At 39.5% G+C, this 24,916-nt stretch overlaps 1 protein-coding gene across 6 annotated transcripts in view; it reads right to left on the minus strand.

The window, feature by feature from the left end:
- STXBP5L (syntaxin binding protein 5L) overlaps positions 1–24,916 on the minus strand; it is a 451,518-nt gene that overhangs the window by 80,988 nt on the left and 345,614 nt on the right. For 4 of the 6 annotated variants that reach the window (XM_075071817.1, XM_075071805.1, XM_075071804.1 and 1 more), the window contains exons 15-19: positions 24,186–24,403; positions 20,167–20,339; positions 10,276–10,401; positions 2,602–2,753; positions 860–931 (exon numbers count right to left, since the gene is read on the minus strand). In XM_075071817.1, coding sequence (XP_074927918.1) covers positions 860–931; positions 2,602–2,753; positions 10,276–10,401; positions 20,167–20,339; positions 24,186–24,403 — 741 coding nt within the window. The remainder of the gene's footprint in view (positions 1–859; positions 932–2,601; positions 2,754–10,275; positions 10,402–20,166; positions 20,340–24,185; positions 24,404–24,916) is intronic. The other 2 variants (XM_075071819.1, XM_075071811.1) reach the window with 1 other exon arrangement.

The following is a 24,916-nucleotide window of genomic DNA, read 5'->3' on the forward strand; positions in this document are numbered from 1 at the left end:
GTGGCTAGCACCTCCTGACGCTCACACGGTGGCAGCTATGTTATATTTTTAGCATGCTAACTTGATCAGAACTAGAAATTACACCTCCAGCTTGAAAAGCAGATGTACCTTATGAGGCACATAGTAGGGCCTCATAAGTCATTTTTGCAAAATGAATTATAGCCCAGTGCATCATACACTGTGTATAAAACTGTAATTAGAATTTATACTCCACTTTCTATCTTGAAAGCATATTACAAATATCAACTAATTAATCCTCACAACCCTCCTTTGAGATACATAAGTATTATAATACTTATTTTACACATATGGAAACCAAGGCTCAGAGAGATAGGCTCATTTGTCTAGAGCCACACAGTTAGCCAAGTACAGAGCCAGGCTCAGAACTTCGTATTCCTGGCTCCTGCGCCATAGCTCAGTTCTGTAGACCACACTGGTGTTCTAAAACAGTACAATAGTTAATTTATTTACAACTACACTGGGGCAGGACCATCTCAAAATAAGAGATGCTTCATGTAAGTAGATACATGTTAAAATTAACACAAAAACAATGGATGTTAGTGATCATCAGGAAGTTAACATTGTTGAATAATCCATTTTAAGGCCCAACCCCATGGGAAGTCAATCAGAGTTTTGTCATTGACTTCACTAGCAGCAGAAACAGACCTGAAATGTTGGTGTAATGAAACAATTGTCAGCACTCAACATAGTTAACACTTCTTGTCAAATAAAATTTTAAAAAATTGCATGCATGCTGAATGTGTTTAAAGAAACACATTACGGAGCACAAACATATGGGTTTAAGTCAGGCATATTCTGATTGTGATAAAGCTGTTTGCCTAACCTTTATAGAACTTACTCTGATAGGAAGTACGGATCCGTTTCGTTAAATCTGGATAAAAGTTAGACAGGCCACGCATGCAAAAGTTGTCTTTGGAACATGCCAGTACCCCAGCATCAGCAGCAGGCAGAGGAAAAAGAGAAAAAAAAAACAGTCTAAAGTGAAAGGATGTGATATTATAACCAGCATCTAGAACAGCCAAGGTGAAGAAATTTCAGCAGATGTTTACCCTGTGGTCAGAAGATATAACAAGGAAAATAATAATCCAGAAAAGTAAAGGGTGTGGGATGGATGGTGAGAAAGCAGCTGAGGTTTTATTCAGATGCATCATTTTTATGAGTGGTCTAAAAAAGATTGTTATTTTCATTAGGTATTTATACAAGATGGGCTCAATAATAAGGTGCACAAAACAGCTGGAACGTTGCCCTAAAGGAGTAGCAAAAGATTCTGCCTGACACAAGGGAATCCTCAGGTGGCACGAAGCTACCCACAGTCCCCCTTCTGTGAAGTTGCTGCAGTGTCTGGCTGAAGCATGGTTAAGAGAGGAGCAAAGTTATGCAGGGGCTTCTGTGGCCCCAGCCAGACCAGGAGTTGCTCCCATCAGCAGTGGCAAGTTTACATCATCTTTATGCTTGGCATAGTTGAGAACTGAACCTGATGGGGTTAGATATTTGTAAAATGAGATAAACAGTATTTCAGGGACAAAAGTAGAACATAGAGATTTATTTAAGTTTTAATAATTTAGAGTCCAATCTTTCTTCCACCGAAGCCAGTGGCAAAATTCCCACTGATTCCAATGAGAACATGACTGGGTGCCTTAGTGTAGGACTTATTGATAAACATATAGTTGTCATACATTAATAGTACATTACAATTTACATTTTTCAAAATTCATGACTAGATTATAAACCTTGACATTTTACATCCAAATTGTTTTGTTACCAAACTTTAAAATTTCATAACCGTGTCTGTCAATAAGACTGTTTTAATTGTGTAAAAATGAAACGTATAGACAAAATATTTTACACAAACATAAAGTATTCATTTTACTAATTTTCTGACACAAATGGAAATTTTATATTAACAAAAACATAAGGCAAAGTGTAATTGTATTGGTGGAAACTTATTTCCACTATGCAACACTTAATGATGTCTGCCATATGCTTCTTGAGATAAAATTTAAAAAAAATTCACAGATAGATTTAATAATCGTCTATCAAGGGCTCTAGTTACTATTTCCAATGTAGGAGAATAAAAATGTCTACTTCCTGTCTTAAGCTGCTTAGCTACTTAATGAAGATGTCCCTTGGATGTGTTTCTTTAGTTGGTCCTTCGACCATAAAGATTTATTTAAAGACTAAAGCATGTGATTTGGCAGAGGATACATATTGCTTTAAAGTGAAATCTTACTTATCTGTCTGAAGCATTTGGCAACTGGAAAAAAAAAATCAACGTATTGACTGTGCACATCATGAGTTGGCTAGCATTAAGACAATCAGTTTTTCTTCTCCTTACAATTACTTAGGGACTCAGCTAGGGAGATTACTTGCTGACCACCATCCCAAACAATTAAGCTTCGTATATAATGTTTTGCATTTGAGGAAGTTTCAGTACCTAAGGAGCAGTCAGATTTCTTTGATATGGTTCTATAAATTCCATTGGCTGGCAGATAATCATGCATTTCAAATGCACAATAAAAAGCCGCAAGCAAGAAAACAAAGAATGAGTAAGGTTCAGAACAACTGTATTTTATCTCCTACCTGTAGTGAACTGCTTGTTTTTGCGTGGAGAACGGGGCTGACGCTGGTATGGATCACTTGATCCATATAAATCAATGGTTCCCATACTCAGCAATACTGTCTTCTGCATAAAATCCACAACAGCCAAACCATTGCAGTTCCCAAATGCAACACTGAGAAAAGAAATGTTCCTCAAAGGCATTATACTCTGGCATTATACAGTATAATTCATAGAAGTATTATTTAAAACAGTTACTATTGTGAATTTGCAATAATTTTCTAAGACCTTATTTTCAAAGCTTAAGTTTTTAATTGTAATTATAAATGGTTTTATAATTCTGACTTCAAATAAACTTTTGTCCTAAAATGTTGTAATTAATGTTATTCAAAACAGGTATAGTTTATCTTAATAAACACTCACTTTGCATGTTTTATTGTTGTAATAATATCTAAATATTGCCATATGGAACAATATATTTGTTATAATTATAATCATGTGGTAGATAATGAAAATTAAGTGCACAAATCTTACATTATATATAACTTAAGAGCCCTACCAAATTTATGGACATAAAAAAAAAGGGTCAGAGACAGTGAAATCTAGTCTCCCCCATGAAATCTGGTCTTGTGTGTGCATTTACTATAATTTTTTTTGTCCTTCCTTTTCTCCCATTGTACAAAACAAGATTCCATACAGCAACCATAGAGCTACAACTACCAGGAACCACAAAAGCAAAACATCAGTCAGTCAGAGGAGAAATATATAGCTAAATTTCATACTGTTATTTAAAAAATGCCTAAGGCTGTGATTTTCAAAGCAGCACAAGGGATTTAGGTGTTCAGTTCCCACCAAAATTCAATGGGAGTTGACTGCCTGATTTAATTTGGCTCCTTTCAAAACGGGTCCATAAAATCTTATAGCAGATGTTTAATATATATGTAGAAAAGCAATATAAGAGGGAGAATGGCATTATGGGAGAAGTGGAATCACTACAACAAACATATTCACTAGAAGAAATGGTTTCTCACCTCAGACAGCTGTTATTCTTTGAGATGTGTTGCGTATGTCCATCATACTAAGTGTGTGAACGCACTGTGCATCAGTGTTGGTGAGTCTTCCTTAGCAGTATCCACAGGGGAGGCCACTCCTGAACCTTGCTGTTCTTCATGCTCCATGCCAAGAGCTTCAAACTGGATTCTTAGATGACAGGCTCTGAGGCATTAGGGAAGGAGGATGGGTCGTGTAATGGACATATGCAACCCATCTCAAGGAACAGCAGTTATGGGAGGAGAGTAAACATTTTTCTTTGTGTTACTGCATATGCCCATTATACTAGGTGTCTTCCAAACAAGTTTCTGCTGGAGGAAGGGCTAGGAATCTCATCGGACGAGGGACTGCAGGACTGCTTTTCTCAAATTTGTGTCTTCTCCTGATGTGGTAAATAACTGCATCTAGCAAAAGTGTGGACTGAAGACCATTTTGCCACCCTTCAGAGATCCATGATAAGGATGTTTCTCACAACCACTGTGGAGGTTGTGTATGCTCTGGTTGAATGCTCAGAACTTTTCATGAGGCATTATGCCCTTGATTTTGTAATATATGACAATACAGCTGGTGATCCACTTGGAAAGCCACTGCAATGTTACAGGACACCATCCCTTCCTTCTGCATAGGAGACAAACAGCTGGGAAGAGACCCAAACAGGCTGCTTTGAGACATGCAGCTGCCTGGATGAAGTGGCGGCAGAAGTGGATGGTTGGGGCCTCCTTTCTCCTTGCTTGTGTTTTTGCCTAGACTGATCTGCTTGTCTAGGCATATAATACTTCTGCCTTGGTTGAAACATGGGTAAAAATTTTGTTCTTTTAGGGGCTGGTGTATACAGATGCAGAGATGTCAACACTGGCCTAGAATCTTTTAACATACGCCGTGCTTCATCCATCTTCCAGAAGAATAAGGCACAGCCCTTGAAGGGGAGATCTTCAAAAATCTGTTGTACTTCTACAGGGATCCCCAATAACAGGAGGCATGACAAGCATCTCATAGTTGCTGCCATCACCATGACTTTGGCAGCCGAGTCAGCCACATCCAGGGAAGTCAGCAGAGCAGACAGTGTGACAACCGCATCTGTCCGCTGTGTCCTGGTCTTCACCCAGCTCCTGTCCCCCATCCCTCATTGTGTCCAGACTCCAGTCCTGTATTATTCCCCCCCATTGTTCTACCCATGTATTGCATGGCTCCCTTCCCCCAGCCTCACATCAGAGCCCCAGCTGGCTGGGTGCAGCTCCTCCTGAACTCTGGGTGACCTTCAAATTGACATCCAGAAGGGTTCACTCAGGATGGGAAGGCTAGAGCCAGAATCGGTGGGGCAGATGAAGCCCCATCTCACAAGTCCTAGCACATGGTACTCTTAGAGATAGATCCCTAATGTGGGGTAGGACTAGACAGAACCGCTGGCTCCTTGGGTTGGGGGATCTCAGTGGGGGTCGTTCCAGGGAAACCTGTTTATAGAGGAGCAAACTGCTATATATTCCACTTTGTGACCCCTAAAGGGGAACTGACCAGGAAGTAAGAGGGAGCATTCAGGAAGCTGGAGGGCAGCAGATTGTCTTGAGCAGTCACTGCTTGGAGGAAGCTCTGAATTCTCTGAAGTGGGAAACGTAGGAACCCACTTCATACTGCGAGGAGGAGTAGGATGTCAAAGCCATTCTCCTTAGGCTTCAGAGGCTGAGGGTACTCAAAGAACATCTCTCTCTCTGAGGACTGCCCTGATGAGGGGGAATTCCTCCTGTCTCCATTGACAGGTAAAGCTGGGGGAACACTCCTGGACAGAATGTTGAGGAATGACCTCTATCTGACTGAGGTGGATCCAATGCTGTGGGAAGGGTGTCTCCATGAAGATGTATCTGAGATGCTCTTCTATTAGCTTGTTAGTTCTTGTCTTGAAGCCCTGTCAAATCAGGTACTTGTCCCTGACCCTCACCCAAGCACTTCAGACAGTGAGGGTGAGGGATACTCATGGTCAGCGCTATACCCAGAGTAGAGCTTGAAGCCCGGGGACCTTGGCATAAGTTCCCCCAGAACCACTTAAGCTCAGAGTTCAGACTACTGAGAGCAGGAACAAACAGAAAATAAAGAAAATGGGATCCAAGGGAGCCAAAATGAGTACTGCTATTACTAACAACAACTAACTATAACAGAACATTCACAGAAGGAATGCACTGACAGCATGCTCCAAGCACTGACCATGGATCTGTCCTTAGACTTTCAACAAGGGTTTGTTGGGTTAAATAAGAACAGCCACAATTATATGAGATAGGATAACATTTTGTATACGGTATACAAATCTTCATGTTTCAGGGCATAGGCCAACCTCTAACTGATGGGGGTTTGCAAGGAAACTATCCCTATTGTCCATTATGAGGACTCTCGAATCTTTCTATGAAGTATCTGGTACTACCAACTGTCAGAGACAGGGATTTGGATTAGATGGACCACTGGGCTAAGCTGGTAAAGCAAGGCCTATGTTCCTACATAAATAAAAGACAAGGTTGTACTAAGCAAGTAAAAGGGATCTAAATGATGCAACATAGCACTGTAGAAAAAGAAGACTGGAGCGTGAACAAAACACAATCTCTTATGTGATTTGAGACAGCAGAAATGCTAGTCATCTGCCTTCAGAAAATGATGTGTCTGAGGCCTTTGTTGAACACAGTAAAAATAAAAAACATGTAAAGGGGCAGTGATCAGTGAGATCTTTCTGGGAACAACTGTTAAAAAAAATACTCTTAATACAATAGTAAGGACTAAAGAAGGAATGTTTCTTGCTAATAGCCAAGCATTTGGCTACAGGAGAAAATCAGAAAAAAGTCCTTATCACCCTCAAAGCCATCTGACTGTTGTAAGAAGGATTTTTTAGGGGACATTGCATGAGGCATTCTACCCCCTTTGCTGGGATAGTCCAAACAAAAACAAAATGGATTACCGAAGTCCAGAGTTCATATGAAGGGAGAGGGAAATATTCTGTTCTGTCAGGCTGCCTCTGTGGCAGGTTTTCCCTTCTCTCTGGAAGAGACCTTTGGGTAGTTGTCTTAGGGAGAGATTCTGCCTTCTCTCAGGCTCTCCTCTGCTGGAGCAGCAGCTTGCAGGTCTGCTCTCTTCCCTGGTCTGCCACCAAAAGAGAGGTTCCCCCATCTTTTAACTCCTCCTCCAGTTGGAGCATTTCCTACAGTAGTGGTGGAGTGGGGCTGGCTGGGCCCAAAGTAATTCCTTAACCCCTTGTTGCCCAGTATTGGGTTTGTACACCCCATCACAGCATCCTAAGAATATAAACCCACTGCTTGTGAGCACTGCTTTATAACATATCCTCATATGCTTGCATATTCTATGGTCAGACAACTGAATGGAGCCCAAAACACAGATTTCCTGAGGAAGAATTTCTGGCAAAGAAGGTTGCAGGCCCTATGATAAATATCTATACAGGTTACATATCAGCATAATAGATATAAGCCTGGCCACCACAGTCTGGGTTTCTGACAGAATTTTTTTCAAGAAAGCATTAATTACCTCTAACCAGTCTGAAGAGCATAACTAAGCTTTCCTGAATTAGGTAGGTTTTTATTCTATTGGTTCTCAGTTTTATTCTTTCTAAAGCACTTCCATAATTTAGCTGCTTCAAATTAGACACGTGAGGTATCATATTCAACTTAGGAGACAGAAAAACCTACTCAAACTCCTTACATATTCATGTGGGGTGCCATCAGAATTTTGGACGATCATTAGTAAAATAAACCCTTACCAACTTGTTAAAAAAAAATCAGTGCACCTGTTCAATATATGTTTTAAAAAAAACTTTCTAAGTGGTCCAAATCAAAATCTGTGAGCTAAAGGTCATCGATTCTTTTTTATAATAGTAAAAGGATTTCCCCCACTTTCTTTATACTTGAAAACAGTTAAACTGTTTTTGCTCAAATTTCCGAAAACACTTGACCCACCTCAGGCAGAGATCAGACCTATAAAATTTCACCCCAATGATGGAAGTCTGAAAAAGTTATAAGTAACTGCAAAAGAAAAACTCTTTAGATTGACAGTGGTCAAACTTAACTATAGATGTGTTAGAGAGACAAGTTGGGTGAGGGAATATCTTTTATTGGTCCAACTTCTGCTGGTCAGAGAGATAAGCTTTCAGGCTACACAGAGCTCTTCCTCAGGACACACACGGCTACAACAATGCATATAGGTGTGTTATGTAATCCAGCTATACAATATTGACTATAAAGAAGGAGGCTTAATAATACCTCTGACAGAGGAACAATATAATTAGGAGAAGATTACCACTACCAGCTCTAAAGGCAAATGAATAATTTCTCTGTCTTCTGTATACAATCATAAACCTAATGAAGAGTTCAGAGGGAATTTCTTATTTCCCACTGGCTACTGTAGTTACTAACTATTAAGAAAGGATTGGTACTGAAAGAAACTGCATATTACATGCCACATACTATTCAACTTCTTAAAGCTGATTTTTTTGGGGGGAGGGAGGAACGCTTGTGCTTTTCATTAATCAATTTAATATTTTTCATAATGGCAAGGCTAAAATCTTGATCAGACATTTCTTGGCAGTTAATATTGGGAGGGGCTGAGGACCTTGGGCTCAGGTGGGGGGCTAGAGAACACACAAACTGGTCATTCATTTTCAGGAAAGGCCTTCTTAGTTCATCATTGTTTAAATTTAATTTAATATTTTTATATATTTTAAAATATACTAAGATATACTTGCAGAATTTTGCCACACTTTTTTCTACTTTTATAATGAAAACCAGTAGTGTGATGATTCTCTTTAATTGCATGAAAATATAAATATTTCGAATTTGCAGCTTGCAAGAGCTCAAAGTAAACAGAAATCAAGTGAAATATATTGAATTTCATAACACATCAACTGCCTTATGATTTTTGAATTTAAGGTGTTTTTTAACCTTTGTTTTTATACATGCTTTGTACCTGCAGTAATGGTGTGACAACTGTGAAGCTATGTACTACTCTATGTATGAATATGGATATGTAATAAAGGTAAGACTATTGTACATGCCCTGCTCAGTGAGATAAAGTTACTGTATAAGTAGGCATAGATGATGGAAGTAAGGGTGCGTGAAGTGGTTTCCATTATATACAGAGTTTACAGTTTGGTTCAATGGCTCTCAGCACCCTCACTATGAAAATTGTTCCAGCACCCCTGTAATGATGGTGGGTTATCAGAATTTCCTGTATGACTGCCCAAATCTAATTTAATAGGGGGTTGCGGGAAGAATATACAGGAAGGCAACACAATGGTCCCACATAAGCAACCTCCCAACAAACACTGGGGGAAATTACAAGATAATCTCCTATTTCCAGGCTCTGGGATGAAATGACAGCTGTTTTCCCAGGGTGGGAGGCCGGAGAGCAAAAGAACACGAAAGAGTTAAAAAGTATCCTGAGGAAGAGAAGGGGCTGTCACTTTTCAAAAGCTGCCTAGGGAGACAGGTTGACACAGAGATACTCTCTAGAGGCAGTCTAAAGCAGTCGGGTCTTCCCAGATCAAAGGAATGGTAAACCTTAGGGAAAAGCTCACTATGCAAATTGTTCCAGCATCCTTCCTGGTCGCTGCTTACCACTGTCATTGCTCTCAGAGAATAGAACAGAATTGCAGCTGCTGGCCATAAATCAGAGTGCTGAGGTAATCACGGTTAGCACCAGGGCACTGTAACCCAGGGCCCAGACTGAGGATGGAGAAATGAATGATTCCACCCAGAACCAGGTGATGGCTAGACCTGGAAAGGGGTGCACTCAATGAGATCAGGAAGGGCCAAAGATGAAGTTTGCCTAGGTATTGTGAAAAATGCATTCTGGCAATGGTAAAATTAATGAAGTTTCTAGATTTCATGACTAGGAGCTGACAAGTACCTAAGGACAGACAAATATTTTCACACTAATACAAAGGCTGTGGCTGAGATTTTCAAAGGGGCTTATGAGGGGCAAGTGCTCAAATTTATACTGAAAGGCAGTAAGCGCTGGGCACCTAATTCCTGGAGGCCCCCTAAGAAACGCCAACCTATACCTTTATTCCTGAGTGATACCTTCTCTACCAGAAACAAACCTGTAAAGACTCTTTTCCTGATTTGATGCACACGTGCAACACCCATTAGTATTACATGGAATCAAATGGGCTGTGCTGGTTGGAAAGGATACGTGGCCAGTGCATCCCCACCGCAACCTTTTCCAGGTGGTTTTCTGTGGAGACGTAGCCATAAATGAAAACTGTTCCTTCTAACAAGTACCCAAGTGAAGGCAGCAGTGACACCAATGCCTGCCTTCTATCAAAGTATCACAGGGTGGTCTAATTTACACCCTCTTGTGCCATCGCAGGTAATCTGGTGATTATTTTAAGATATCTGTAAAAAAATTATAACTCAGAAAGGTAATTAGGTTTTGATTAAAAGGACAGGGATATTATATGAAAGATGTAATCATAAGAATGTCAGATGAACTTCTCATATTACATCCTTTATGCGGGTTACTTGTTCTTGTAATTTTTTACCCAAGAACCAAGCTTAAAGCAACTTTTGATTTTTCATGGTGACTGTTAAGTATAACTGAAAACATACATTGCTTAGCTGAGTAAAGAATAAATCAATACAACATGATTTTTAGTTACTTACAGTCCATAGGCTGAGTTTACGGCCAGACTGGTGATTTGTTGTGGAGGCTCACCATCCACCCACACCAACTGAATAACAAGTTCTGCTTGGTACCCAGGAGGCATTCGCACAGGTCGAGTCTTAACACTAAGAAGAAAAAGGGACACAAAACAGAAACACATAATCAAAACGATTAGGGCACAATAATAGAAACTATTTACCCAGAGGCGATAACAGTGAAGCCAACTTCTCTTGTAGGACTGGATCAACACTGAAAAGGAATTCCCACCATACTTTCAATCTAATTGTAGATTAAGACTATATGTTCCACTTAAAGCTGTGTAGAGAAGGAAAATTTCATTTCATGGAGGGTTTCAATGAGGTTTCAGATTAGGAATGAAACCTGAAAATGTCAAAATTGTCCACAAAAGAAAATTCCAAATTTTTGTTTGTTTGTTTTGGGTCAATTGAAATGTTTTATTTGAACAACATTGTTTTGTTTCATTACAAATTCAACTTTTCAAAAATTTATAATATATAGTGGAAAATAAAACAGTTTAGAAACAAAGTCATTTCAAAAGAAAAAAATTGAAACATTTCATTCCAAAAGAAGTGTTGAAATGGGGCATTTCAACATTGTTGGAAATAGTTTTCCCATTTTTTCCAAAATAAAATTTCTGCTAAATCAACAATCACTTTGTGAATAATTTCTGTTTCAGTGGAACTGCATTTTCTGATGGAAAATGAAATGATTGTGTCAAAGTTTTTCCAACTAAGCTCTAGTTCCAATCCAACGATAAAGAACCAATCCTGTAAAACTGTTTGTGGTACTCCTTGCTCTTTGTCATGCCTATGGTTAATTCCTGTACCTTTTCCTGTATATAACACGTGCAGCTCCTGGGATGCAAATTTCTATGTCCATGGACCCAGATCTGTAGATCTATAGATCCTGCTGTAACCCAATCCTAAACAGGTAAGTGCTCAAATTAAATATTATTATGGGGAATTCTATTCAGTGATGACTGTTAAAATCTGAGAAATTCAAGCGTGGCTGTGCTTTAAAAGGCCACATAAAATGTTCTTTCACCTTTTAATTTCCCCTTCTTATCTATCTAGCCCAGGGATTGGCAACCTTTGGCACGTGGCCCATCAGGGAAATCTGCTGGCGGACCAGGACGGTTTCTTTACCTGCAGTGTCCACAGGTTCGGCCGATCGCAGCTCCCACTGGCCACAGTTCACCGTTCCAGGCCAAAGGGGGCTGCAGGAAGTGGCAGCCAGCACATCCCTTGGCCTGCGCTGCTTCCTGCAGCCCCCATTGGCCTGGAACGGCAAATCGTGGCCAGTTGGACCTGCGATCGGCTGAACCCACGGACAATGTAGGTAAACAAACCGTCCTGGTCCGCCAGCAGATTTCCCTGATGGGCCACGTACCAAACGTTGTCAATCCCTGATCTAGCTGCATTTTTATATTGTGCTCATCTCTGTGGTATCTGGATACCTAACACTCATGAATCAGGCAAAGGCTCCATCTCTCCTTCAATCCAACTAACCTGTTTTGGTAACTCTCCTTCCTTTGAGTACAATCACCCAGTCGCTAATCTACCCTTGAAGACTGAATGGAGTCTTATAAGAAAGACAAGGTGGGTGAGACAATATCTTTTATTGGACCAACTTATGCTAGCAAAGGAGACAAGCTTTCAAGCTACAAAGAGCTTTTTACACAGGCTTCCTATACAGAGTTTGGTGCAGTTAGCAGTCTCTCTTCATGCGTTGTTATGGAAGGTGCAATGGTCTGCAAAGCAGGTCCCAGAGGTGTACCAAACACGTTGTGAAAAGATTATTCTTCACTTACTGTATGGCTACTTTGTCTTTTTAGTACCTTTTTGCTGACTGGTAGAATGTATTTATCATCTTCAAATATTGTACTGAAGACAATGTCCAATTTGTCTTAAATGTTGCAGTTTAAAATACCAGACACACACTTAAAATTATTTAAAATTCCAGTGGTATAAATCACACTTTATTAATCATAGTTTTTAACTCTCTTGAGCTTATTAAAGATACTGTATATGTTCCTCACTTCAGTATTTACTCTTTAACAAGAAATGTATATTTTTCTTTGTAACTGAATTTCTTTACAGTAGTGGTTACTTATCAGATTGCAATGAATGTTATTTTATTGAAAATAATTATGTACGGTTAACAGTGAAAATACAAATCATATCAAAATGAGCATTTGATAGATTCTGCCTCATTTTTGTAATACTACTCAGTTCTTATGGGGCATGTACACTATACAAATTATGGGTCAATTTAATCCATGTTGTATCTCTACTGACTTCGATGTAGTTACACCAGGGATACAGGTGGGCATTGTTTTTAAGGATCTATATGTTTCTTACTGTTTATTGTTTCATATCTATGAAAAATTATATCTTCTCTTGGGGTGGATAAAGTGGTTTCTGGTGGGCAAGTTTTTCTTTTCAGCAAAACTCAAAAGTGGGACCCAAATAGCATAATAATCTTAGCTCATGTTTGGCTAAATGTTATAACTTTCTATTATCACCTTCAAAATCAACAGTACAGCAGTTTAAAGCAATGTTGGCTCACTGATAATAAATAATTATGGGCTGGGTCTTTTTGTTTATATTGGACCTATAACTTAGATACATAGATTCTAAGGCAGCGGAGACCATTATAATCATCTAGACTGATCTCTTGTATAGCACACACCATAAAACTTCTCCACAATAATTCCCTGAGTATCTTTTTTAGAAAAACACACAATCTTAATTTAAAAATTATCAGTGATGGAGAATTCACCACGATCCTTGGTAAATTGCTCCAATGGTTAATTACTCTCACCATTAAAAATGTGTGCCTGATTTACAATCAGAGTTTGTCTAGCTTCACAGCCTAGCCACTGGATTGTGTTACACCTTTCCCTGTTAGACTGAAGAGCCCATTATTAAATATTTTTTCCTCAGATATTTGTAGACTGTAATCAAGTCATTCCTTAACCTTCCCTTGTTCAGAAAAATAGACTGAAGTCCCTGCATCTGTCGCTCTGAGGCATGTTTTCTAATTTTTTAATCATTCTTATGGCTCATCTCTGAACCCTCTTCAATTTATCAACATCCTTCTTGAACTGCGTACACCATAACTGGACACAGTATTGCAACAGCAGTCACATCAGTGCCAAATACAGAGGTGAAAAAACTTGTCTACGCCTACTCGAGATTACTCTGTTTATGCCCCTCAGGATTGCATTGCTCTTTTCACCACAGCATCACACTGGGAGCTCATGTTCTGCTGCTTATCCTGCCCATCCCCAAATCTTTTTCAGAATCACTGCTTCCTAAGGTAGAGACCCCATTCTGTAAGTATGACATACAGAACAAGTTCAGAATTACGAAAACCTCAGCCATGTTCATAATTCTGAACAAAACATTATGGTGGTTCTTTCAAAAGTTTTAGAACTGAACACTGACTTAATGCAGCTTTAAAACTTTACTATGCAGAAGAAAAATGCTGCTTTCCCTTTCTTCCCCAGTTGTTTACGTTTAACACAGTGCTGTACTGTATTTGCTTTTTTTTGTTCCTGTTGCTGCCTGATTGTGTACTCCCGGTTCCAAATGAGGTGTGTGATTGACTGGTCAGTTCGTAACTCTGGTGTTCATAATTCTGAGGTTCTGCTGTACATTCTTTGTTCCCTCATGTATATATTTACATTTAGCTGTATTAAAACCCATATTGTTTGCTCGTGCCCAGTTTACCAAATGGTCTACATTGCTTTGAATCAATGACCTGTCCTCTTCATTATTTACCACTTCCCCAATTTTTGAGTCATTTGCAAACTTTATGAGTGATGATTTTATGTTTTCTTCCAGGTGATTGATAAAGATGTTAAATAGTGTAGGGCCAAGAACTGATACTTGAAGGACCTCACTGGAAACAGATCTATTTAATTTTGATTCCCCATTTATAGTTATATTGTGAGACCTATAAGTTAGCCAGTGTTTAATCTATTTGATGTGTGCCATGTTAATTTTATATTGTTCCAGTTTTTCAGTCAAAATTTTGTGTGGTAGCAAGTCAAATGCCTTACTGAAGACTAAGTATATTACATCAACACTATTACCTCTATCAACCAAATTTGTAATCTTATAAAAAAGATATTAAGTTAGTTTAACAGGATCTCTTTTCCATAAACCCATGCTGATTTGCATTAATTACATGACTTTGCTTTAACTGTTTATTAATCGAGGTTTGTACCAGCCACTCAATTATCATGCCTGGCAATGATGTCAGGCTGACAAGCCTATAATTACTCAGATCATCCTACTTATCCTTTTAAAAAGATTGCCCAACATTAGCTTTCTTTCAGTGTTTTGGAACTTCCCCAGTGCTCCAAAACTTATTGAAAATTAAAATTAACAGCTCAGCAAGCTCCTAAGGCAGTTCTCTTAAAAATCTTGGAGGCAAGTTATCTGGCCCTGTTATTTAAAAATATGTAACTTTAGTAGCTTTTCTTTAATAATAGTGGAATGGAAAGAGCGTTATCATCACCATATGATGAATTTGCATCATTTATTGTCCCTAAATAGAGAACAAAAATATTTATTGAAAACGTCTGTCTTTTCTGAATTATTATTGATAATTCTGCCATTTCCATCTAGTAATAGACCAAAACCATTGTCAGATTTTTTTTTTTGTTCCTAATATATTTAAAAAACTTCTTATTGTCCTTGACTCTGCTGGCAATAGATTTCTGCTTGTGTCCTTTGGATTCTTTATCAATTTTCTACAATTCCTAACTTCTAATTTATATTCATTATCATCTTTCCCTTTCTTTCATTTGTTATATATTTTTATTTTTTATTTTGTACAGCTGCCTTCACATCTCCTCTAAACTAGGTCAGTTTTTTAACCAGCACAACCTTCTTCCTCTCTTGTAGGATTGTGGCTTTTTGGACATCTAGTAAGGTGCTCTGAAATGATTCCCAATTATCATTCAGTAGGAGAATTGCCAGCAGATCGAAGGATGTGATCATTCTCCTCTAGTCGACATTGGTGAGGCCTCATCTGGAATACTGTGTCCAGTTTTGGGCCCCACACTACAAGAAAGAATGCTGAAAAATAGGCAAGGAAGTCGCAGTCGGAGGGCAACAAAAATGATTAGGGGGCTGGAGCACATGACTATAGGAAGAGGCTGAGGGAACTGGGATTGTTTGTCTGCAGAAGAGAATAATGAGGGGGAATGATAGCTGCTTCTACTACTGAAAGGGGTTCCAAAGAGGATGGATCTAGACTGTTCTCAGTGGTAGCAGATGACAGAACAAGGAGTAATGGTCTCAAGTTGCAGCGGGGGATGTTTAGGTTGGATATTAGGAAAAGCTTTTTCACTAGGAGGGTGGCGAAGCACTGAAATGGGTTACCTTAGAGGTTTTTAAGGTCACGCTTGATGAAGCCCTGGCTGGGATGATTTAATTGGGAATTGGTCCTGCTTTGAGCAGGGGGTTGTACTAGATGACCTCCTGAGGTCCCTTCCAACCTTGATATTCTATGATTCTATGACCATATTTTTCTGATTCAATTCTTTCTCCTCGCTGATTTGGCTCATAATTGTTTTCAGCTTTGGAAAACTGGCCCTATTAAAGCACCAAGTGTATATATTGTTGTTCTAGATTTTACTTTGCTTGACATTATAAATGTGATGAAGTCATAATCACTTGTATCTAAGCTACCATTAACTTCTTTATCCGTTAAGATGGGGTCTAATACAGAATTCCCCCATGTAGGCTGCAGCACTTTTTGAGTTAGGAACTTGTTTAGAAATTCCATGGATGTTTTAGTATTGCCAGCATGAGACCTCCAGTTTATGCCACTCAGACTGAAGTCTCCCATGATCACACAGTTTTTTCCCCTACTCATTACAGATAGATGTGTAAGGAGATGCTTATCTTGTTCTCTAATGAGATTTTGTGGTGTGTAGCAAACACCTACTAGTACCCCATTTTGTGCTTTATCCGTTAGGACACTGATCCATAAGAATTCAAGATAATTTTCTTCCAAGTTATCAGTGACTCAGAAACAAGTAATGCCATTTTTGCTGTGAAGTGCCACTCCCCCTCCCCTATTGCTCATTAACATTCCAATTGTGAGAATCATCCCACCAGGTTTCAATAATATAAACTAGAACAAGTGAGCAATTCCAATTCCTCGTTTGTTAGCCAGGCTCTTAGCATTATTGTATAGGCAATTAAAGAATTTCTTATCATGTTCTTTGGTTCCTTGATTAATTTTGTTCTCAACATCTCAAATTTGTGCTAAATGTTCCCATTTTCCCTCTTTTTACCTTCTGTTTTTGCTATTAGTTTAATCCCCTCCTGACTACTCTAGCCAGCCTGTCCCCAAGGAGATTCTTTCATTTAATATGTTAGTTTAATAGACTATGAAGTATATGACCATAACGGAGAGATTTCTGAACAGACATTTCTCTACAGAGAAAAGAAGTAATTGAAGACAGTTTCAGAGGCATTTGACCGATTACAGGCTGATGGCACAACTGTACAGTCTCATTTGAAACCTGTCTTGCTCTAATTTACAACAAAGAATTGGAACCACACAAAGTCAAAAGTGACAAACGATTCCGAGAAGCTATTATTGAGCCAGTGTGACTGACCCCTAATATGCTGAGCCCAGAACAGAGTGGAATCCCAATAGGTTGAGCCAGGAGCAGACTGGAATCCCTAACAGGTGGAGCCCAAACATGCTGGAACGCATAGATGATTGGTGCCTCCCCGCAGGACATGTGACCGCTCCATGTTTCTCCTTTGGCCGGCGACCCACTCAGTCTAGGGCCTCAGCATTCTCTGTGCTCCACATTACCTGCGGGGAGAGAGGGGGTGTTTCCTTCTCTCCCTGTTTCTCCTTTCCAGCCCATTTGGCCGCTCTCCCTGGCAGCTGAGCAGGGAGTGGGATGGAGCACTACTAGGCAGAAGCGGCCTGCTCCCTGCCTGGGCTCAGCTGCCGGGGACACGGGCCAAGCATGCTGGGAGGGAAGGGGTGCTCCAGCTCGCTTGTTCCCTGTCCCCGGCTGCAGGGCCTGGGTGTGGGGCTGCCCGCTACCACCTCATCTGCTGGGGACAGGGGCCGAGTGAGCTGGAGCCCCCTCTCCCCCCAGCATGTTTCCAGGATGTTGACAAAGACAACTGGATGTTGAAGGGTCACTGGAAGTCTGGAAACAGAGTTGTCTTATTATTACAGCTACTTCTTGATGACAGTGATGACATTGCTCTCTCAAATAAGCAAAGACTCCACCAAGGCAGTTCTGGAAATGTTATTGTGTTCTAATAGCCTTCACAGGAACCTCAATATTCAATATTCTCATCACTTCTCTGATTTTTTCAAATACATAATTTTTTCCATTCACATTTTGAAATAAGAGCCTAATGTTTCTAGTATCAAAAAATCTTTTCAAATATACATTATATTCATGGAAATGCTTCATAGTGACAGAGAAGTTCAAATCCTGGAAAACAAATAAACAACAAAACACCTCAGAGTAAAGTCCTAGCCCCGCTGAAGTTAATGGCAAAACTCTCTGCCTTCTGTGGGGCCAGGATATTACTCTGGTGGTGCTTTTTTTTTACCTTTTTGCATTGCGTCTCCCACTAAGATCAGTGAGAGTAAGCACGTTCTTGAAGTTCATCTCCTTTGTTGAATAAGGATGGATTGATGAATTGGGTGCCCAAGTGAATACAGCTACATATGTATAAACAACATATCTTTTCTTATGCTAATTAGATGATGCTTCTACATTCTAAAACATTACTTTCAGGAGCCCAAAAGACAGAGCTGTCAGTCACTGTTTATTTAAACCGAGTTTGAAACAAAATGAGACATATTTAATAATATTTAAAGTAATTATGAATGCACTAAAATAAAAATAAACATTGATCACTGCAATGCGCTATAATTACTGTTAAACTACAATTTATAAAACATTGTAAGGAATGCTTTATCGTGAAATCATTCAAAACCAGAACTCATTAGGGTTTAGTCAGAACATATTAATCTGCTCCAGTCAGTTGTGATGTATATAACAGACAACACATTTTTCATTTCTTAAAATCCATAATACTTCTTTACACACAGTTAATAGAATAGAAATGTGGGGCTGCAAGGGGCTTGAGCGGTCATCTAGTCCAGCCCCCTGGGCTGAGACAGAATCAAGTATACCTAGACCATCCCTGAGAGGTGTTTTTCTAACTTGTTTTTAAAAACCTCTGATAGAAATTCCACAGCTTCCCTTGAAAGCCTATTCCAATGCTTAACTATCCTTATAAACAGAAAGTTTTTCCTAATATCTAATCAACATCTTCCTTCCTACAGATTAAGCCCATACTTCTTGTCCTACCTTCCATGGTCATGGGGAACAACTGATCACCATCCTTTTGATAATAGTCCTTAACATATTTGAAGTTGTTACCAGGTCCACCACCACTCTTCTTTTCTCAAGGCTAAACAGATTGAGCTTTTTTAATCTTTCCTCATAAATCAGGTTTTCTAAACCTTTTATCATTTTTGTTGCTTTCCTGAGGACTCTCCCCTCAATTAGTTCACATCTTTCCTAAAGTGTGGCACACAGAACTTCACACACTACTCCAGCTGAAGCTTCACCAGTGCAGAGTAGAGTGGGACTATTACTTCCCGGGTTTTATATACGACACTCCTATTAATACACCCCAGAATTACATTAGCTTTTTTTGCAACTACATTACATTGTTGGCTCATATTCAATTTGTGATCCACTATAACTTCCAGATCCTTCTCAGCTGTACTACCATCTAGTCATTTTGTAGCTGTGCATTTGATTTTTCCTTCCTAAGTGTAGTACTTTGCACTTTTCTTGAATTTCATCTTGTTGATTTCTGACTAATTCTGCAATTTGTCAAAGTTCTTTTGGATTCTAATCCTGTCCCCCAAAGTGCTTGCAACCTCTCTCTGCTTGGTGTCATCTGAAGATTTTATAAGTCTACTTTCCACTCCATTATCCAAGTCATTAATGAAAATATTGAATAGTACCAGACGCAGGACAGACCCCTGCAGACCCCCACTAGATATGTCCTCCCAATTTGACAGTAAATCATCAATAACTACTCTTTGAGTATGATTTTTCAACCACTTGTACATTCACCTAATACTAACTTCATCTAGACCACATCCCACTAGTTTGCTCCCCCCATATTAAGCCAGTAACTGTACGTCTATCTCATGTCATTACCTTTATGCTTTTTATTATTGCTTTATAAATACACAGGTTTTTTTCCTATAAATACATATAAGTTTTTCCTCAAAGGAAGATCATAGCTCCATACCAGAGGGAGTGCACATACTGGTAGTTTTAGACATGACTGTTTTATGGAGATCACTTTGTCAACACAGAAGACAATATTTTCCCCTGTAAACTAAACGCTGAAGCATGCCAAGATGCTTGTTTGTTTTCAGTTCAAAGTTTTTGACTTTTTTTTTTCTCTCATATCAGTTTACAAGTCCAAATCTAATTTATAGGCCTCTCTCAACACGAAGTCTTCTTTGGCATAATTGCTTATCAAGTGTCTTCCTAATCTTTATTTCAGATTATTTCCCCCATATGTATTAAATTGTCTTTGTTTCATTTAATATTTTATACTAAATATTTCTATTTCTAACCATTTAAAACCCCTTTATATTATTTCTCTCACTACTGTTTGCCACAGATTCCAGTTTAGTATCATCTGTGAATTATATTAACATATTGTTTATCTTCCTTTTCCAATTCATTAATAAGTTGTTAAATATGATTTATTTGAATGAGAAGAATGCATTTTGGAAGGGTAAGTCTTTAAATAAGTGCATTACTTTACCTAAGACAGGGGATACTGTCCTTCATCATTCCTTCACATGCCACAGTGTTGGTACTGCCTGAAAGACTCTTTAAGGAAGGAAGTTGGGATGAGGCATCAGGAAACGGAGGAATTATTTCTGGTTCAGGAGTAATGATATCTTCTATGTCATACTGAAGTCGCACCTCTAATGACTGAAGTAAATAAAAATCTAAGTTACAATTTATTAAAATGAGCTACTTAGACTTCATTGCTTTTAAATAGATAACACTAATTCTGTTTCTAACAATAAAAGCACATTTATTATTGTTTTTTGCTATTAGAGATGGTTACTCATTAACATCTCAATACCAGCATCTGAAAACAATCCATCTGTCCCCAAGCTGGTAGAGAAATACCCAGTTGTATGCTTCCACCAATGACTGTGACTCGGGCCTTTTCTAGCTGGTGAAAGAGACTGAGGGCACCTGGAGCCCCTACAAACAGAGATTGCCAACACTTCCTATGAAGAGGGAAATAGATTTCCCTCTATTCCCTCTACACAGCACAGAACTGACATGCTGATGGCATTGATGAGTGATCTTCCCTTGTCTACAGACAAGAGTCAGGCAATCACAATGTGATAACATAAGGTTCTTGCTCTTTGGAAAACCACATCTCTGGCACATGAGCTCAGAAGCTTCTAGCAAGCGTTGTCCAGTGGATTGCTCCATCCTTCTAGGTTTCCAGGATGTGAAAGAGGATGTGGGCATAATCATCCCGCATTTCTCCTCCCTAATTCAGGAAACCTTAACCCAAGACTTCATAGGCAAGGGCAAGATTGGCAGGAAGTATGAATCCATATGGGCAACCATCGTGGAGAACCACAGTTAACAAGGGAAGTTCTTGATTTTTCTCCTTTGTGAACTGTCCAAATGGATCCTTATTCTGAAGAGATTAAGAAGCAGCAATGACCATCCAGGAGATGGTTCTGAGAAATACTAACTAAATAGTGACTGCAAGACCTCTCTGCTGAACTGGACATCAGATCTATATGGAAGTGAAAGATCCAGAGGTTGCAGAATGGTGTATGTCTTGCCAGTTTGTTTTTGGGTATCTTACAAAGGCATCCCCTGCTGGGGGTTTACTGGAGATTCCCATCACCTCATTCAATTATCTTTCTCTGTATTTCCAAAAAAAGGCACGCTGTCCCTGCAGATCTCCTCAAAAGTTTGGTCAAGGAGCTGTATCAGGAAAGGACTGATGCTATTAGTAGAGTGCACAATTTTACAGGCCCCCTTCCTCGGAAGCTTGCTGAGGAGCCCCTTAGAAGTGATTTTGGATCCCATGTCAGCTGGACATCCTCTGTGTACCCATAAGAGGAGGGTCAGCATGAGCAGAAAGGAATAGTTTCAGGTGGCAAAATGGAAGAAAGTGCCTTATGATATGCCTATACCACCACCTGGAAATTTATTTTTTCTACAGAGAAACTACTGATCTGGAGTGAAGAGCTGTGTGTCTGAGCCAGAGGAAGGTACAACTGATGAAGGAAGGCAGAGGAGAGGCTATGGTGGAGATGGTAGTGCCCAAAATTCAGCAAACCTGACTGCATATGCCACCTGTGTAAGAGACTATGGTGAAATAGCCCTTCACAAAAGAATTATTCATGTAAACAGTTCTAAATTGGAGACAAAATTTGAGATATGGAATATTGAATGTGCACAGATTATTACACTCAGCAAAATGCCATTCGTTCCTTGTGACAGTTTAGCTGAAAAACAAAAAGGTGGGGAAATAAAGTAGGTAACAAGTGTGGCAGACATGGAGCTCCTACATAATTATCTAAGAATACTGAGATATAATAACATTATGAATATTGTATGTGACATGGTCAGTGAAGTAATTTTATTGTGTATTGAGAGGTATGACTTTCCTGCAAGAATGTATTGATCTAGCTTAATAGGGTGCTATGGGAAAATCAAACATGAAAGTGACACAATAACTAGAAATAAGCAAACCTCCCAACAAACACAGGCAGGGGACGGGGGCAGGTAATTACAGGACAATGGCACACTCCCAGGATCCAGATCAAATTGGCACCGCAGTTTTGTCAGGATGGGAGCTTGGAGCTCCTGAACATTAAAAAATCCTCTCAGGGGAAGAAGGAGAATAAATTGTTAGGAGCAGTCCAGTGGACAGGTTGAAACAGAAAGAGACTCTGTGGAAGGAGTCTGAAGAAGCTGAACCTTCCCCAGATCCAGGGAATGGTAAGCCTTAGGGAGATGCAGGCATGCATAGAGGCTGCATTATTGTTTTAAGATTTGTTTTCTCTATAATGCTGTGGTTCTAACTAAATAATATGTTGGTTTAGGAAGGCTGTTTAGTCACTCTATTAACCACTGGTCATTGCTATCAGAGGGAACAGAACTCCAGATGCTGAGACTAAGTTAGATCTGCTGAGATAATCATGGGTAGAATCTGGAGACTGCAGCCAAAAGCCCAGTCTGAGAGTGGGAGAACTGAGGGTTTGGCTACACTTGCAAGTCAGAGAGCATTAAAGCAGCCCCCGGCGCCCTAACCCTGACGCGTCCACACTGGGAAGGTATGTAGAGTGCCTAGACTCTGCAGCTGGAGCGCTCCTGGTAATCCAACTCCAAGAGAAGCGTCCGGGTGTCAATGTGAACAAGCTGTTGCATTACTGTGCTGTGTTTAGCCTCCGGAAATGTCCCATAATCTCCTGAAGTCAAGTGGCCACTCTTCTCATTGTTTTGAAATCTGCAGGAATGCGGATATCTACTTTCAAAGCTCCGTTTCTAACAGCTGGCATGCTTATGTGTTCCAGGACAAAGCAAACCATTACTGTAGAATGCTGTGTGTGAGAGAGAAAGGTGGGGGGAGGGGGACCTGCTGCTGTCTAAACTTACAAGACAGCATGTTGACACACTCTCTGCACCCCAAAACACACTGTCTCTCCCCCCACATATACACAACACACTCCCTGTCACACTCCAACGCCCCACCATTTGAAAATCATGTTGCAGCCACTTGCACACTGGGATAGCTACCACAATGCAGTGCTCTTTGAAGCATTGCAAGAGCTGCTAATGTGGCCATGCCAGTGCATTTCCAGCTGATGGTGTAAAAACATGGCCGCATTTTCCTGCTGCAGTCTCCAAAGGCTGGTTTAACTCCCAACGCTCTACATCTGCAAGTGTAGCCATGCCCTGAATGATACACAGAGGTGAAAGATTACAGCCTGAAACCTGAAGGAGGTGCATTCGAAGGGACCAGGAAGGGTCAGAGGGGCAGTTAGCCCAATATTTGTGAAAATAATGTTGACTGTTTAGATATAAATCATCTGCCACTTCCTGTAGTGTCCACTTTTTTGCAGAAACAAAGTCAGCATTAGTTGATTAAAATATATCAAACCAGAACAAAAATAACATGTTTACTTTGTCAAAGACTGGAAAATGTTAGATTCCTTTGTATTACAAGCACTATGAAGATAAACTAAAATAAAGCCTTCAAACTCCTGAGTTAAAAGAGAGTGATATTATCATACAATGAAATAAATTAATGTTTAGTATCAAAGCAGCACAGATAACTTATCTTGTATATTAGTGTAAAATTATTTACTGAGAATATTTGCTCTGTTCTTGGGTGTCAAAACTGTACCTTGGATGATAAAAACACATATGGTACTGCACCAAGTATTTCTGGAGCAAGCAACTAACACACAGACCCATCCTGATGGCTTGGAAACAGTCTAAATCTTGACTTATTACTATATTTTATTCCTATTGCAAAAGGTTGGAATTCTGGCCCCACTAAAATCAATGTGAGTTTTGCAACTGGCATCAGTGGGCCTAAGATTTCACCCACAACATTTAAACATGAATGCTTCTAACTTTATACTTAGGAAGCTTAATAGAAGTTTTATTCAGATACATAACTAGGGATTGAGCAGCCTCACATGAGGCACTCAAATTTGAAAATGGTGGCTTATATTATTTACTCTTTTCAATCAACAGCATATGTGAGTAAAATTCTCAATGACTTACCACTATTTCAGTATTCACTTCATGTTTGCTGAATCTGTAAACAACAACATATGCAGAGACTCCCGCCACACAGAATATTCGGCTTTCAGGGCACCAGTACATCATCTGAATGGCAAAAGGATCTTCTTCTACAATCTCAGCTGTTGGTTTTCCTTCCCCTAGCTTCTGTTTTTCAAACACTTTTGAGGTTTTTAACTTGTACAACATCTGTAGAGTTACTGCAAAATATTACGACATATCTACAATTATTGTTTAACATTAAACAAACCTATACCTCACCTTTAGTTATCAGGTGTCTTAGCTGCTACTGTTTTTCAGTCATGACATAGTATAACATGATATGAAGGCTCAACTTAACAAAATAATAGAGAGTAATACTAAGCTTTATGTTTCATATTTCCAGTAATGGATATTTGTATATGGGTCATTGTTAGGATTCTCTTTTCTGGATCAGAAGGGCAAAAGTCAGGTGTTTCAGTCACACCCCTAGATTTAGGCTCTTACTCTACACTGAAGTTGCAGTGCAATACTGGGGAGATGCTGCGCTGCATGCTGCATTGTTGGTGCTATCTTCCCTATGAGATATTAAACTAGTGTCTCTTTTGTCTGTCTGTAATTGTTGTCTCGCTAGAAATTAGAGATCCCATGGCACTTTCAGGGGAAAAAATAGGAGATAATTCTGGTGACCTGGCCAGCTCCAAGGCTGTGTGATAACACAATGGTTGCTCTAT

The sequence above is a fragment of the Chelonoidis abingdonii genome, chromosome 1 (genome assembly GCF_003597395.2).
Source record: "Chelonoidis abingdonii isolate Lonesome George chromosome 1, CheloAbing_2.0, whole genome shotgun sequence".
Classification (NCBI taxonomy): domain Eukaryota; kingdom Metazoa; phylum Chordata; order Testudines; family Testudinidae; genus Chelonoidis; species Chelonoidis abingdonii.